This window comes from Leptosomus discolor, chromosome 10 (assembly GCF_034619465.1).
Source record: "Leptosomus discolor isolate bLepDis1 chromosome 10, bLepDis1.hap2, whole genome shotgun sequence".
In the NCBI taxonomy this organism is placed as follows: domain Eukaryota; kingdom Metazoa; phylum Chordata; class Aves; order Leptosomiformes; family Leptosomidae; genus Leptosomus; species Leptosomus discolor.
In genome coordinates, this window is record NC_141400.1 from 11,526,117 (window position 1) to 11,542,350 (window position 16,234).

The 16,234-nt window shown below is 48.4% G+C and overlaps 1 protein-coding gene across 4 annotated transcripts; it reads left to right on the top strand.

Moving 5' to 3' along the window:
• The first annotated feature begins 130 nt into the window (after positions 1 to 130).
• Positions 131 to 15,920, top strand: BRD8 (bromodomain containing 8). Of its 4 annotated transcripts, XM_086470730.1 has the most exons (22): positions 131 to 150; positions 402 to 498; positions 970 to 1,039; positions 2,053 to 2,102; positions 3,219 to 3,341; positions 3,486 to 3,566; positions 4,012 to 4,076; positions 4,671 to 4,807; positions 5,246 to 5,461; positions 6,738 to 6,882; positions 8,074 to 8,283; positions 8,694 to 8,974; positions 9,483 to 9,938; positions 10,278 to 10,371; positions 10,582 to 10,628; positions 10,997 to 11,211; positions 11,484 to 11,576; positions 11,780 to 11,848; positions 12,559 to 12,736; positions 13,377 to 13,481; positions 14,325 to 14,369; positions 15,515 to 15,920. In XM_086470730.1, the coding sequence occupies exons 1-22, from the start codon at positions 132 to 134 to the stop codon at positions 15,572 to 15,574; spliced, it is 2,856 nt and encodes a 951-aa protein (XP_086326856.1). In that variant the 5' UTR covers position 131; the 3' UTR covers positions 15,575 to 15,920. The 4 variants fall into 4 exon arrangements, with proteins under 4 accessions (XP_086326856.1, XP_086326857.1, XP_086326858.1 ...); XM_086470731.1 differs by lacking the exon at positions 14,325 to 14,369; XM_086470732.1 differs by lacking the exon at positions 8,074 to 8,283.
• Positions 15,921 to 16,234: the final 314 nt, after the last annotated feature.

The window sequence follows — 16,234 nt, forward strand, 5'->3', positions numbered from 1 at the left end:
GCGTCCGCGCGGCCACCAATCAGCGCCCGCCGTGGGGCAGAAGGGGCGGGGCCCTAGCCCTCGGGCATGCGCTCCTCCCGGCAGGCTTTGCGCGCGGCTCCGCCCTCCTTCCCTGGGGTCGGGCGGGGAAGATGGCGGCGGGGACGGGCAGTGAGTGCGGGGCCTGTCGGGAGGGGCGGCGGAGAGGGAATGGTGGCCCGTGGCAGCGGAGCTGGGGCGGGAAGGGGGTAGAGGAAAGGCCCGAGGGGAACCGAGCCGTTGCGAAGGGAGGAGGCGGGGCAAACGGTGGCGCCAGGCCGACGTCCCGAGGGAGGGGCGGAGCTACGGCGGGCGTGGTGCGGCGCGGCGCGGCGGGGCGGGCAGGCGGGGCGGTCCGTGCAGTCCCACCCCTCTCCCCGCAGAGCACAAGCTGCTGAGCGCCGGCCCCACGGAGCCCTGGTCCATCCGCGAGAAGCTCTGCCTGGCCTCGTCCGTCATGCGGAGCGGGGACCAGAACTGGTGAGGGGGGGTGGGGGCGGGCACGGGGGGCCTGGGGCGCGGCGGCGGGTTAATGGGGACAAAGAGTGACGTTATCCCGATGTGCGTTGGGAGAGATGAGTGGTGGTCGAGGAGGATGTTTGATAACGGGCTCTTGCGCGTTGCTTCTGCACTTGCAGCTCTGGTTTGCTGCCCTTTTTCCCCTCACCGAAGTAAAAGTTTCTGTAAAAATGTCAGTGGTGTTATCAGAAGGTAGAAACTTGCTTTTCACTGTAAAGGGGGGAAGCTGTCGTTTGCTCGGGAGTAGGTAAATATTGATGAGTCCAAGGGCTGTGCTTCAGTCACTCCCAAACGTAACAACTCCTTGGCAAGTTCGTTGTGTCTATGGAGGCTGTTCAATGAGGAGCGTCAAGACAGGTCAGCAGCTTTTCTCTGCGTGTTGGTAGGGGAAGAAAGTTAAGTTAACGGTGCCTCGCCATTTCTGTCCTGCAGGGTCTCAGTCAGCAGAGCTATCAAACCTTTTGCAGAGCCAGGACGCCCACCTGACTGGTTTTCTCAGAAGGTAAGATACTGGCATTTGAATCTTGGTAAAAATGGGTTCTGCATGGGATATGTAAGACAGCTGCCTAAGAAAATGTATTTCTTGTTTTTAAAAAAGCTGGCAAAATTAGTTTAAAAAGTAGAGTTTGTATAAATCAGATTTTTTTTTTTTTCTGTTTCTGGAATTAAATTTGATTACAGTACAGTTGGATAAGGTTAAGGAAAAAACTGGGATGATCGGAGACGTGATACAGCTTCCTTGTAAGGGATGGCTAAGTAAGAGAGAACCCTTCTACATAAAAAAGAGATGAGTTACAGGAGATACGACAGATGTCTGTATAGTCAGAAGCGGCCTGAAGTTGAGGATGAATGAGGATTACTTGTCAGTGCTTCGTCCCATGCAAGATTTAGGGGCTAGTAAGTAAGACTAACAGGAGGCAGGTTCAAAGCAAACCAAACGAGATTCTTCTTCACCAGGCAGGCGGTTAAGCTGTGGAATTCCTGGCCCCAGGAATTTGTGGATGCCGTGTATTTTGGTGTGTCCTGCCGTTTGGACAAGCACCTGGGATTTTTGCTGTATAAGGAACAGAAAGAGATTACGAGAATCAAGGGAGGAGAAGTTTGGGGTTTTATGCTGCTCACTGTTTCTGTTAAGCTTTGAAAATGGCCTTGATATAACATTGTTTTGTCTTCTCCATTGAAATATTTTTTTCACGTTCACAGGTGGAAACACTCCGCTGCAGTTTTCCTAAGCTTGCTTGCTTTGACTTCTAAGTTGGTAGTTGGCAGCATCTGTTCTTTAGCTTTGTTTTGGAGATCAGCCTGGGCAGTGCTGGAGTAAAGGAGTGACTATGCCCCCTTACTTTGCAGCACACTAAATTACAGCCATGGGGGAAGCTCTGGAGAAGACCGTCAGATATGTCATAAAGTGTCAGACCTCTGAAGAAGTAGGAGCAAGTGCCCCGTAGGCTTTGTTGATAGGTGATGCTGAATCTGACTCTTTGGTGTCTTCTGACTTTCTTTGTTTCTTCTTAGCACTGTGCCTCTCAGTATTCAGAGCTCTTGGAGACTACAGAGACCCCTAAGTGAGTACCCAATCTGACGCAAGCAAAGTTTGCAGCAATTTGGGGTGGACTTGTTGGTTCTTACAGCAAATGGCTTGGTAGTGCTCCTCCCAAAAGGAGTGTACAGGAATGAGGAAATTCCATGGTGATAGCTGGCGTGGGTGGACAGTGGGATCAGGGTGTGGCAGGTGGGGGAGATAGCAAGCCCAATGTATTTCTTAGAACATGCTTCCCATATCTCCTCCTTATCTTGTCTCCTTTCTTTCCTAGGACTGAGGTATTTCAGTGTTAAATGGTTCTAAAACTGCTCACCATGTACTTGTTAGGGTCTCCCATGTGCCCCTGCTGTTGTTCCAGCACATGGCAGTGTAACTGGGGCCTTTTTGCTGCGGCTCCATTCCTAAGAGTTGCAATGTGCATTTGGGGACTTAATGTAGCAAAAAGAAACATTTTTTTAGCTGGAATAAAACACTGCGTATTTGTCTTATTGATCAAAAGCTTATCATTCAGCATAGGGGTAGAAAAGACAGCAAGAGTGAGAGATTTTGTATTTGTCTCTATTTTGCAGTTGTTTCTTACAGTTTTCTTATCAATGCTATTACTGCAGCTTTGTGGTCACAGATACTTTTCACTCCTAAGTCCAGCCATTTTGTCTTGAGACTTCACATAAATTAAATTAAAGGCAAGATGTTTAAAAATAGTATTTGTTGGTGATAGTGCTGAATTATCTTCAGCACTGGAGTTGCAAAGACAAAGGACTTAGTAGAGTTATTGAGGGGAAAAAAAAAAAGCTGTTTCTTTGTGGGTAGCAGGAATCTTCTCTAAAGTTGAACAATTGATTTTTTTGGGGATTTTTTTTTTCAGGTTGAGAATTTGCAGTGGGTTTGCGTGTTTGATCTGTTCCTGTAGTCTTTAACACTGGATGCATTTAAGAATTAGATAAACTTTTCGGAAGAGATTGTTTAAACTTTGTGCTGTCCAGTATCATTTGAGAGAAATTGGAAGAGGAGGCTGATTTTTTTTTTTTTTTTTTTTTGTGCGCGTTTGTGTCAGGAATGATAGACAGCAGCCAGTTATGAAAGAACTGGGGTTTTCTGTTTCATGTCTGAACTGTTTTGTTTTTCTCTTACTCTATAGGAGAAAACGTGGTGAGAAGGGAGAAGTTGTGGAAACTGTGGAAGATGTTATTGTGCGGAAACTGACTGCAGAACGAGTTGAGGAGTTGAAGAAAATTATTAAAGAAACACAGGAGAAATACAGGTATGTGGCAGAGGTGTTAAGCTGTGGTGCACCCGAGAGCACTGTCGTGAAAAAGTGGCCTAAATGGGATGGTGCTTCCGGTGAAAATGCCACTTGGGGCTTAATGTTCAGTGATAAGTAAGTAAGAAGATCTTCTGATTACAGGCAACTCAAGAAGGATGCAGAACTCATCCAGGCTGGACACATGGATAACAGACTGGAGGAGCTGTGCAATGAGATCATGATGTGGGTTATTTAGTTATTTCCGTGTTACGGTTTCTTCTGAGGTTGTAGTTGCTGACGCGGTGTGTTTGTCAGACATCTCTTGCTCCGCGTACCTTGGGTTAGGAGAAACGGGGCAGCTGGGCAGATGCTTTGGCCTCTGAGGGTGGATTTAGTGTAGACTGGGGGGCACCAGCTTGTGTGGAACATCTTGTGGAGTTTCTCAGTGAAGAGCTCGGATTTGGCTTGCGACATCCTGCTTGCCTCCTCCGTTTTGATAATCAGCTGGATGTTAAATTTCCTGCCAAGTGTGTTGTTCTCTGACTGCTTCCCTCAGAGGGTTTGAGCCTCAGCCCACAGGGGCAGGTCATTGTTGTCTGGAGATAATGGGGTGGGGGTCAGTAGGCTGCAGGAGAAACTAAGAGGAGGGGGGATGCTGTGTGACAGTAGGTTTTGGTTCTGTATACAGAAAGAAAAAAATGGAGGAGGAGGAGGCAGAAGTCAAGAGGAAGGCTACAGATGCTGCTTATCAGGGTAAGCTGGAAATGAGCTTCCTTACTCCTCCTCAGAGAGAAATGCGTATTTGGGAAATATTTAAGTCTTGTTAAGACCTATTCAGGAGGAATTTCGTGACCTTAGGAGTTGGAAAGAAAGGTTGTATTCTCTTTCCAGCAGTGTATTTGTACCAGGGCAAAATGCAGAGACTTCTGAGAAGGAAACATTCTGTAGAAAAGGTATATCTAAGAGGAAGCAGGATTAGCAAGGAGCTCTCTGTTAGAACGTCAGGCTCTTCACCCCCTTTAGTTTTCCATATAGTTTTACTATTGTCTGAAGACAGAGAGAGATCTGTTCTGAATGTTTAATTCACTTATAATTCTTGGGGCAATTCGGTGAACTAACCTACCAGTGGTGGGAGGTGGTGAATACCCAACTGCTACAGAAATCTGAAATTGAAGTGCGCTACCCAGTGCTGGTATTATTTGTGATCTGAGCCTGGTGTGACGCAAGAAACTCCTACAATATAAATTGTTTTCTGACGGTTCTTTAGGATAAGGTCAGAGCTAGCTCTTGGGGACTGTCCAAGATGGAGTCATGGGATCTCACTTTTTTTCTTCTGTTTTCTTCCAGCTCGTCAGGCCATTAAGAATCCGCCACGACGATTAACAGGTGTGATGGTTCGCTCCCCTGCAGGCTCGACCTCCCCAGGGGGAGACTATGCTCTGGGAGACCTGTCTCAGCCCGCTGTGGACGAGGCCAGTCCAGGGGTAAGGATGCTTCCTTCCTGTGGTAAGAGGGAAGGACCAGCTTGGGACATGGGGCTCTGCATCCATCATGGGACAGGAGCCTGGGGAGAAGCCCTTGCCTTGTTTTGCAGACGTTTCGCTGTGGTAGTGCTGTAGTGTGGTTGATGCACAGTGCTGCTGGAGATACATGTCCACTTCCCTGTCTGTGATGATCAGGTGCCTGGATCAAAGGCTGTGTAGGGGCGTCAGTGGGCTGGCCAGGCAGTCTTCTGTGTGTGCCTGGGAGATGGCACTGCAGGGCAGGGAAAGGGTGGAAGCATATGCCTGGAGTAGGTGTAGCGAGTGAATGGAGTAGGTGTCTGTGGTGTGCTGGATCAATGCTCTTGGGGGAAGGAGCAAGTGGGGCTAGTCCGTGTGGTGGAGCGTGGCTTTGAACAGTGTGGTTTTTCTCTTTCTCAGGTCACTCCAGGGACATTGCCCAGCACCCCAGTTGCCTCCTTCATTGGAATCCCTGACACCCCTCCAGGCTCTGCTCCCCTGGATGCCCCCATGACCCCAATCACTGATGATTCACCCCAGAAAAAGATGCTAGGACAAAAAGCAACTCCGCCTCCTTCCCCTCTGCTCTCAGAGCTGCTGAAGAAGGGCAGTCTCCTGCCCACAAGCCCCAGGCTGGTATGGAGCTCTCTGCTCGTATATGCAAGCACACAAACAATTTGCTCCAGACTCTCCCAATGACAAAGGGGGAGCTGCAAAGGCTTTTTAAGCACAGTTTCTGTGAGAGTCCCAACAGAAGTGATATCTGAGAGATACAATTACCCCAGTGAGCCACAGAGGTGGGACCCTTTCCCAGCAGTACTGCAGGTGCAGGACTGTAGGGCTCATTCAGCACGTAGGACTGGCGCTCTCCCCTCAGTCGTAACGAGTTGGAGTTGCAGGCTTTGCTAGAGGAAGTCCTTCTCCCCGGGGGAGGGAGCATGTTAGCATCATCCCAGTCAGCCTCTGTGGAGGTGTTCTTGATTTCTACTTTGGGCTCACACTTATTCTTTACATCTTGGCGGGAAGTTGAGTTTCAGTATGTATAATGGGGCTTAGCGTAGGAGTGGGGAGTCCTGTAATGGGGTTTATGACTGATACCGAAGTGCTTCGGTTTTCTCCTAACTGTAAACAGTTAAAAGTACTGCGATGACAACCCACTTCTGGTGCTGGTGACTCTTGAGTCTTCAGAGGGCAACCATTGCTGACACTGTTCAGAGCCCAGTCTGAAAATAACAGCCATTTATTTATAACCCCCCTGTGGCACAGGATTCCCTGTGTTAGTGCTTGTGTGATAGAATAGGTTTATTGCTGTTGATTTTCTTTGTTTAATAGTCAGATTTGGGGTCTTTTCTATTTCATAGCTTGGGTGAATGTTCTGTGGGTTCTGTGTTTGCAGGGTACAATGTGACATAGGGTGGAGCAAGGAAAGGTAATGGCAGTGGAAGACTGGGTTTTCTTTGTATCAACAGGACTGGTTTGCATCTGCTTCAAGATCCGTTATAGGTTTACTCTGTGACACTGATAGAGTTACTTACCAGCATGGTGCTTCAGTTTCCCTCAACTCAAAATAAGGGATAGTTCCATGCCATCTCAGGGGGCAGAGAGACTAGTATCTGTAAGGATCGTGAGGTCCTTGAACAGAGGAACTAAGGTAGAGCAAGTGATGTATTTGGCCTAACTTCGAAGGAAGGTGGCACTGCAGCCGTACTACAGCTGAAGAACAACAACTAGTTTCAGACTGTCACGTTGTGCACTTGCGTAAGGGGCCTCAGGCAGGCACTAGACTGACAAAAAGCACAGAAGAGATGCTGAGACAGCAAGTGATGGACATATGAATGGAGGTGCATATCTGGCAGAGAATCGTTCATGTGATGGTATTGCCAGGAGCTTCAGTTGTGTCCTCCTTTGGCAGGTTGGTGAAAATGAAATGGCAGTGGCTTCTGGTCACATGAACAGCTCAGGAGTCCTGCTGGAGGTAGGAAGCGTCCTTCCAGTGCTGCACAGTGGGGAAATGCAGTCGGCACCTGGTGCTGTCCCTGCATCTCCTGCTGCTTCAGGTAACTCGGGCCTCTCCCTGTACAGTTCTCTCTTCAGATGTGCCTTCAGACTGTTCTGTGAGTTCTCTTTGGAGAGAGATGAAGGACATCTAGCCTGGCTGGTTTTGCAGATTCTTTAAGTTGTATTCCTATTTCTGTACCCCCATCCCTCTCACCCCTACTTTTTTTTTTTTTGAGAAGATCCTAATCCGTACAGAAGAACGGGTGCCTTGATCTAAAATGACTGAAACAATTAGAATTGATTCAGTCCTGGTCCATGCAGTCTAGTTTTCTGTTTTGGCACTGGCTAATACCAGGTATTTTAGTGTAGAAAGAAAGGGTTAGTTGATGGGGAGTTGGGGAAAAAAACTAGTCTAGTATCCGATGCCCAGTGTGTCAAACTGCAGCTCCCTGTGAATCTGGAGAACTCGTGTGTCTTACCCCTGCTTTAGCTTTTAGAGGTCTGTTAAGGATTAGACCACAGTGGACTGTGAGCTCTAGACTAAGTGCCACAGGGTGGGACGTGAGAGGGACTGTGCAAGAGTCTTTGCATTGGGCCTTTTCAGAACAACCTGCCTGTGGTGAAGTTTCTTCTCAGCTCATGTTAACCGGTGGTTTAATCGCATTGTCTGCAACTAAGGATTTATGCCATTCGTTCAGAGATAATTCAGTGTGAGTAATCTCACTTTCCTTAGCCATGTCAGTTCTTTGAGACCTGTTAATTTGGTCCAGACAGTTCAGAAATTTCAGACTGGAAGTGACAGCTGAGATGAGTCGCAACCTTTCATACAAGAGGAATTATCCAGGAAAGATCTGCAACTAGATCCCCTCTGCTCCCTTCCAGCTCCTGTGATGACTGTTTGTCTTGGCTTCCCTTGTGTGGCTTTCTCAGCACTGTTTTTCAGATTTCCCCTAATTGTATTGGGCTGAACCTTTGGAAGGGCATCTCTCTGCATGTGTGGCTTAGCCTGTCTAGCCCTTACATTGCACACAGTGTCCCTTGGTCTGTATGATTCTGTCTCAGACTGCACAGACAAAGGAGTCGTGCATTTTTGGTGCAGGTTCTCCGTATAGCTTTTTGGACCGTTTATAGGTACCTCTCGGTGTCATTTCCCAGAAGCCACCAGCCAGTGAAGAGCCCAGTGGTGGCTTTGTGGATTTCAGCGATGGCTGCTTCTTGCTCATGTGCTTTTCCCTTCTACTCTCTGTTAGGTGCTCCTACGCTTTCCCGGCTTTTAGAAGCTGGTCCTGCACAGTTCACCTCACCTCTTGCTTCCTTCTCCGCTGTTGCCAGCGAACCTCCAGCTAAGCTCCTGCCACCCCCCGTAGAGCCTGTGTCCCAGGCAACCATTGTCATGATGCCCACGCTGTCAGCACCATCCGTTGTGCCACCAGCTGCAGCTCCAGAAAGCGTAGCCACAGGTGCGTTCCTGAACTACGCACTCAGAGGTCGTGCACTGCTGGAAAGCAGAACTTCCCTTGGGATCAGCACCCAGCGAGCTCTCAGCTGGCTTTTTGTCACCTCGGGCTCGCCATCCTTGCTGAAAGGGTGGTTACAGCTGGGTTCTGGAGTAAACAGATGGTTTTAAACAAGATTTGCTGGGCAGGGGTGGGGGTGCTAATGGTATGTTGGCTGGATTGTGGTTCATGGGCTGGAATCTCTGCTGTGGGAAAGCAAACCCGTATTTGTCTTTTATTTTTCTAAGCCGTGCTGTCGTGGGTGGACCTGGGATACTTGCGGTTGGTGCTTGGTCTTATCCACTGCAGTATCTGTTTATGTGAGCTTGACTTCTCCAGGTTGGTCTCTGATTGTCGCTCTCATCTTTGTGCAGTGAGCCAGCCAGAAGCCTGTGTTTCCATGGAGGCAGTGCCCGATTCCCATACCGTGACGGTGTCCATGGACAGCAGTGAAATATCCATGATCATCGATTCCTTCAAGAAAGAGTGCCTGAGTTCTGGGGCTGGCAGCGCTGCAGGGTCTTCCAAAGATCACTGCATGGATGGGAAAGAAGACCTGGACTTGGCTGAGAAAATGGATATTGCAGTGTCCTATACGGGGGAAGAGCTGGACTTCGATACTGTTGGAAATATTATAGCCATCATTGAGGACAAGGTAAACAGGCAAAGCAGAGTGCCGGTGCCTTTCGCTCCACATCCAGTTAGGTTAATCTCAACTGATCACTGTTCATGAATGTAGTTAGTTTAAACAAGCAAGAAATAACTGTTCCAAAATGCACGTTCTCACCATTGCTGTCCAGATCAGTAGGAAGTGACACTGTGACGCCACTGCTGCTAGTCTGCCATGTTTAGCCTGGTGCTTCTCTGCAGAGTGCGGAAGGAAATCTCTTTCTTCCTCATGTTGGGTAGGGTTTGGGTCACGTCTCTGGCAGACCAGTGAGCGCTGCTTCCAGCGTACTTTCCAGGAGTGCTGTATTTCTGAAAGTGAAGCCCCATGGGAGATTCTGCAGGGAGTGATATGAGTCTGCCTGCACATGGCAGCTTTGTAAACGCAGTACACCAGGTTTTCCACAACTGTCTCGTTACCAAGTAACATGAACTTTATTTTAATCCCTCTTTTTGACCTTGGCCTGCACTGCTGTGTGTTTGTTTTGGCAATAAAGGTGGACGACCACCCTGAAGTCCTGGATGCAGCAGTTGTTGAAGCTGCTCTGTCATCTTTCTGTGAAGATACCGATGACCCTCAGACCCTACCTGGCCCGTGGGAACACTCAATTCGTCAGGAGCACGAGAAACAGGCCCAGATACCACAAGTGTCTGTGACTGTGAAGCAGGAGAGACTGGAGTGTGAGGAGCCAGAGGCAAAGGGGATTCGAGACCTAATGGGCATTGGCGAGCTGGCATCAGAAATAAAGACAGAACCTGCAGAGCAGGAGCAGAATCAGCTGGGCCCTGAGGAAACCATAGCAGCAACTGCAAGAGTGACAGAAACACCAGAGCTTGGAAGTCAAGAGATAGAAGAGGATCAAAGGGCAGCTGTAGCAGCAGGAGAGACTTCTGAAATCGAGATAGAATCGGCCCAGGGAGAAGACACGGTGCACAATACAGTGAAGACAGAGGTATGTGAGCAGAGGCTGGCTGGAACTGGTGTGGGGGAAGAAAGGAGCAGTTGTGGCAGGTAGGAGAGAAGTTTAGAGGAAGGATGATTGCTGGGTTGAAAGTGACCCTTCCATGAATGTGACTGACTGTTTTCTTGGGAGTCATGCTGCTGATCTGTTCGATCTGCAGAGAAGCTCTCTGCTTTAGGCAGTACCTTTGTGTATCTCCCCCCGCCCACCATTGGGAAGGTGCTCAGTGAACTTCATTGCCTTGAGTTAGGTTAGGGTGAGATGTGCCCACACCTTCACTGAAGTAAGCTGACACAAACATCTAGATTTGTGCATTTCTCTTCCCTCCAGACCCCACCTGATGATGATTCATCCCCTCCACAAGTCCCAAATGTGAGTGAAGACTCCTCACAGGCTGATGTTCAGCACAAATTTGAGCTGTCAGGTAACTTAATTCAGCTAGGAAATCTTTTACATGCAAAATTATTAGCTGGATAGTTGTCAGTGATCTGGTTCAGGTTTGTTGGGGAGGAGGGAGAAAAGATACGTGTAGGAACAGCAGTAATTACTGCAGGACAGTAGGCATTGGTGCAGGAGCTTTTGTAGGAAAGACTGCTTTGGAGAATCAACCTTTCTGCTTCTCTTTCTTTTACAGAGTCAATGAAGGAGGAGGCCCAAGCGCTGTTTAGGAGTCAGATGAAGGTAATTCTCCATTGGTTGTAGTCATCTTGAGTTCATTAGTAACACCTCACTGCCGCTGCTTCCTAGCTCCCACCTGCTGCAAACCAAAGCATGCATTCAGCTTTCTGCACCGAGAAGTGGGCAGTCTGTAGCTGGAGCTAAAGGGGAGGTTGCTTCAGGCACTATAAAGCTCTGTGTGTGTGTGTGTGTATAAGTGCCTGTGGGGGGAGGCAGGGCAGGATAGAGCGACTAGGATTATGTGAAAGTGCCTGTACAGTTGACAGCAGCGTAGCAAGAAAATCACTTTGCTTGCTGAACCCTAGTTGCTTTGGAGGCTCTGAGTTGCTGCTGAAGCTGGCTGTTGCAGACTCATGAACTCTGTGTTTCAGGATGGGCAGGGGGAAGAGGATGATGAGGATGGTGCCAGTGAGGCTGCCAGTCTGGAGGAACCCAAAGAAGAAGATCAGGGTGAGGGATACCTGTCGGAGATGGATAATGAACCTCCCGTGAGCGAGAGCGATGATGGCTTCAGCGTCCATAACGCGCCTTTGCAGTCTCACACGCTAGCCGACTCCATCCCCAGCAGCCCAGCCTCCTCGCAGTTGTGAGTATCAGCGAAGCTCTCGGGCACACGGGTGCAAATCGAACACTGTTTTGTGGAGCAAGCGTAGGATTCTCATTTCTGTTTTGCTGAGTGGGTCTGTAGGGGGAACTTGTTGATGATTTGTCTGGTTCTCCTTGCTCACAAGTCCCTTTTTTTCTTTCTGTCTTTGGCATGGATTAGCGTAGGCATGTCAAAGGCAAAATAAACCGTAAGGTTTCTGCTCCAAGGCAGTATGCAGGCTCCTGAAGGAAGTCCTGTTCTTTTCTTCCCAGCTCAGTGTGCAGTGAGGACCAGGAAGCAATACAGGCCCAGAAGATCTGGAAGAAAGCCATCATGCTAGTTTGGAGAGCAGCAGCTAATCACAGGTGAGTTTGATGTCTTGAGAACTGGCAGAAAGAAGTGACTAATCCTAGACAATTCTCCCTTCTCCCGTCTCAGAGGCTCATCTGCCTTGCTACCAGAGATGATGAATCATATTGTTACTAGTAGCAGACAAATAAACATGAGAGCATGGAACAAATATTTACCAGCAAGGACTGGGCACTGAGTGGACTCCTTCTCTCTGCAGGTACGCCAATGTCTTCCTGCAGCCTGTAACTGACGATATAGCACCAGGCTACCACAGTATTGTGCAAAGGTGAGTCTCAGCAGTCTTCTGTCATTAGAACCCTGTATATTTGCATGTCTGTACAGGGATTTCTGGCAGGAATGATACAGTTTTTGGCTGCCATGCAGACTGCAAAACTTGGGAAATTACGTTTTTCTGGCATGATTCAGTCAGAGACAGATTTCCTCAAGGGTCATCTTCAGTAACAGATACATGTCTTTATGCAGCCCTGTCTTTGAATGAAGTACCCAGACTTACACAGAACATTTTTTATCAGTAAGGGGATATGTGACTGATTATCCAAGGGTAGGATTTAATCTTTGAAAATCCAAAAACCTGTCGTCTTTAATCAGCATTTTTTTACTGTCCCAGATAGTGGACTCTTCTGCAAGAATTACCAGAATCCCCTGCTAGCCCCCAAAATCTCTCCTAAACAGTTCAGCGGCTGCAGCTCTAGCTCTTTATGTCTCCTTCAGTGATGCCTGGAGAAGACGAATGCCTCTCCCGAGGCCTCTGTCATGCCGTTCTTACCGTTCATGGTGACTGCTGTACAGCTTGTATCTTCTGACCTGAGGCCTTAGTACCCAGGAACACTGCCTGTGGGGGAGAGAACCTATTTGGCTAAATGAAATAGATGGTCTAACTAGACATGTTACAGACCCAGGGCTGTTTGTCAAAGAGTAGGGAAAGTTTTAAATATTTCTGTTGCTATTTTGACATTTGTTGCATTTCTTTCGTAGGCCAATGGATTTATCTACCATCAAAAAGAACATCGAGAATGGGCTGATACGAACCACAGCTGAGTTCCAGCGTGACATTATGCTGATGTTTCAAAATGCAGTGATGTATAACAGCTCTGACCATGACGTGTACCACATGGCTGTGGAGATGCAGCGAGATGTCCTCGAGCAGATCCAGGTAAAGTACTGAGCTGACGCCAGTGCAGGACAGAGCATCTGCCTTGACCCATAGGTATGGGAAAGACTTCTGGGTGTAAGACCACAATGGCACTCACAGTGCCTTTGAATGAAGTAGTCCCATCTTTCCCTGCATCTCTCTTGTGCTACCTTGGGTGTTTGTGGTGAACTAGAGTGTGGAGAAGTTAAAATGTTTTTTAGGTTCAACCCGGAACAATTTCAAATCTAATTGCTTTCAGGGAAATGCTTAGGCCAGCAGGAACCGGGGCGTGGTTCAGGAACAGAAACAAGCAACAAGGATGGTGAATGACAGGGGACGCGATTGCTTCTTTTCATGCTGTGCTGGTTTATGCTGGTATAAAATGTACATGAAACTGCCCTGTGAATACATGCCATTTACAATTTCCTGTGAAGTAGAATGTCCCAGCTGGCAGGGCTGACAGAGTTTGAACTGGGGTTTTGTAGTTCCTCAGGACTTGTGGCTTCTGAGGTAGATGGGGGAACTTACTCTGAGCAGCAGACAAGGAACTGAAACTGCCTCTGACCCAATCATTCCCATCCTGTGGTTTGTGATGGTGAACTGACACGCACTAACTGAGCTTGTTTTGCCTGAAAATCTTAAGAGTGTGGTTTTCTTGCAGCAATTTCTGGCCACACAACTGATCATGCAAACATCGGAGTCAGGGATCAGCGCAAAGAGCCTGCGTGGGCGAGACTCCACTCGCAAGCAAGATGCTTCGGAGAAGGTGAGAGTGCTGCACCCTGTGGAAGGGCACTTTTGAAGAATCCCAAGATACTGCATGAAGTTCCCATACCAAAGAGGCAGAGTGTTTTTGGAGATCGCAATGGCTCCAGCATCTTCCTGTGAACAAATTTTTCTTTAAATGTGTCCGTTGATTAGATTTCAGCTCTGGAGCTGAACATCATCCCAGAGGCAGGTCTCATACGAGTTTTTTCTGTAATACCAAAACTTCGATTCCCTGTTTTTTAAAAACAGGTGATGAAAACTGTAGGGACATGAACAGACTATTGGAAGCAGTGTGATGTGGCAGGAAGGTGAAGGTGCAGAGCATTGGAAGACTGGCCTCTGCAGTGTCCTTCGCTTCCTAGTCAGATTTTTAGAACGAGAGAGTCACTCTAGCCTGGTTTGCTCTGTAAAACACACCAGAGAACCTTTGACTTCCGCCTTGATCTAAATTAATAGCAATGTAGGTTTGTTGGGGCTTTTTTCTTTTGTCAAGACACATCCAGACTTAAGTGAACTCAGGTGCTCTCAGCTGGTGCACACAAGATTGTGACAGCAAGGACTGCCTGCCTAGTGCTAGTGGCAACTGCACAGTGCAGAAATCGTTTGGTAGACCAGGCCTTGCCATGGCTGAGGAGGGAATGTCCCTTTCCTAGCATTCTGGCTCTCGCAGTATCCCTCTTTTGTCCGTTTTTGTGTTCCTGCTGCATAAGACTGATGCCATGCGGGAAGGGGAGTGGGGCACATGTTTCTCTATGCTCGTGTGTGGGCTCAGTGCTTCTATGTGGTGTGTGTGTTTCTGTATCTGATATCTGATAAGTCCTTCTGTTTGGCCTTTTAACAGGACAGTGTCCCAATGGGCTCTCCTGCCTTCCTTCTCTCTCTCTTTGTAAGTATTGAAAGGCTCCAGCAGGTACTGCAGTACTGCTGGCAGTGTGCTCTGCTCCTTGTCTGGGTGATCACTGCACTGTCACGGCATCCTTAGCGTTGCAGCATGTGTGTTTAACTTAGGGGCTGTACAACCATGATCTCATTAGAGAAGAAACATCTCAGTCCCTTATTCTCAGCGTGGGTGAGTGGGAGGGGCTTCAGTCTTTTCTTCTGGTTCCAAGTGTTCTCGTTTTGTCATCTGCCTGTGCTTTTTTCCACAACTTCTCTCCTGCTTTCTTTCCATGTAAGTGGGAAGACAGACCAACTGCTGCAGTACTGTAGTTCCTACATCTCTCATGCTTATACCACTGCCCCTTCCACACGTTCGAGGCAGTACAAAAGGTCTTGGGAAAGTGAGGAGTCAGCTGTGTACTCCTTTGTCATTCATGGTCCAGAAAGCAAATAAGATACTCTGCAGAAATATCTTGCTCTGTGCCTGTGGTGATCTGGAAGTGTTTGGAAAAATACTCCCCTCTGGGAAACCCCGAGTCTCTTGAGTTGCGGGCAGGAGAGAGGGGAGGAAGATGGAGAGTCGTTTTTTTCTCTCGCATATATCTAAAGACAGAGGAGTACTCCAGGAGAGTCAGCATGTCAGCCAGAGGGAGAGGGCAGCGGATCAAAGGAAGCTCTCAGCTCGCCTTCTGCTCATGGAAAGGAGCTGTGCGGAGAAACTAGGGAGCTAGTGCCAGGGTCACTCAACTGGAGGAGCACTTCCCGTAGGGATCAGCAGCTGATAAGGTAGGTTAGTCAGCAGTTTCCTCTTCCCACCTTAACAGCCAAGCTAGAATCTGCCGCTTAGGAGAAAGCCTGCACTGTACAGGCTCCAGAAGCTTCTGTCTGGGCGAGAGCCTTGTTGCCTCTCTCTGCCCTGGCTGCCAGCAGTGCACAGAGATGCTGCAAATCCCAGCACCTGTGCTGTGTCCAGGGTGAATTCTAGGTAGGTCTGCAGGCAGGCCTCCCCTTCTTAGGTCAGGTGCCCTTTCTCCTGTTTGGAAGGCATGAAAAGTTGTTGCCAGATGCACAATTCCTTACCTCCTCGAGTACTGGAGGAAGTGTTTCGTGTTTAGAGTTGCCTAACTCTCTCTCTGTTTGCCTTGTGACCAGGATGGAGGCACCAGAGGGCGTCGCTGTGCCATCGAGGCAGACATGAAGATGAAGAAATGATGCTGCAGGCAGATGGAAAATGCCATCCCGAGCTGGAGTGTGAGCAAGATGCTGTTAACAGCTATTGCAGGAGGAAGAAGAGCTGCAGGTCCATTTCTGGGACCTGGTCCACCTTCTTCGCTTGCCCCTCTGGAAAGCAGTGTCTCGTCAGAATGTGTAACCCAAAGAAACTTCCCCAGAGGGGAAGACTAGCCCCCCTGCCCGTTTTAGGGCAGTCATCTTGGGCTTCATCAGTGTTCTGGTGTTAGCTAGCAACTGGTGGCTCGTATGTACTGTAATGTGAAGTGTACAGATTTTTACTAGTGATGTGTAAATGTGTATGTATATTAAAGTCTGGGAACAAATACGGGGTGTGTTGTGCAGTGTACTGAGCACCACAGCTCTGCAGTGAGGAACCCAGGTATGCACGCTTGTACAAAACCAGTCTTGAATAGCTGCAAATAGAACTCCTCCAGCTACCCGTGTAGCACACAAGCATGGCGGAGCTTTGACATTAGAGACAATCCATTAATCGTGGGAACGTTGCATAGTACATGGAGGGGAAGATTCCTTGCTTAAGTGTGTGAGGATGTGGCAGTGTTGTGATGAAACAGAAAACTGAGATGTTAAATACTACAGTCGTCTTAGAGCTTTCCTTAAGAGATCAATGTGTTGAAATGT

Coding starts and splice junctions, on each gene's coding strand:
- BRD8 (XM_086470730.1), top strand. Junction 5,462..6,737: donor TGCCCACAAGCCCCAGGCTG/GTATGGAGCTCT, acceptor CTCCTTTGGCAG/GTTGGTGAAAATGAAATGGC. Junction 8,975..9,482: donor TAGCCATCATTGAGGACAAG/GTAAACAGGCAA, acceptor TTGGCAATAAAG/GTGGACGACCACCCTGAAGT.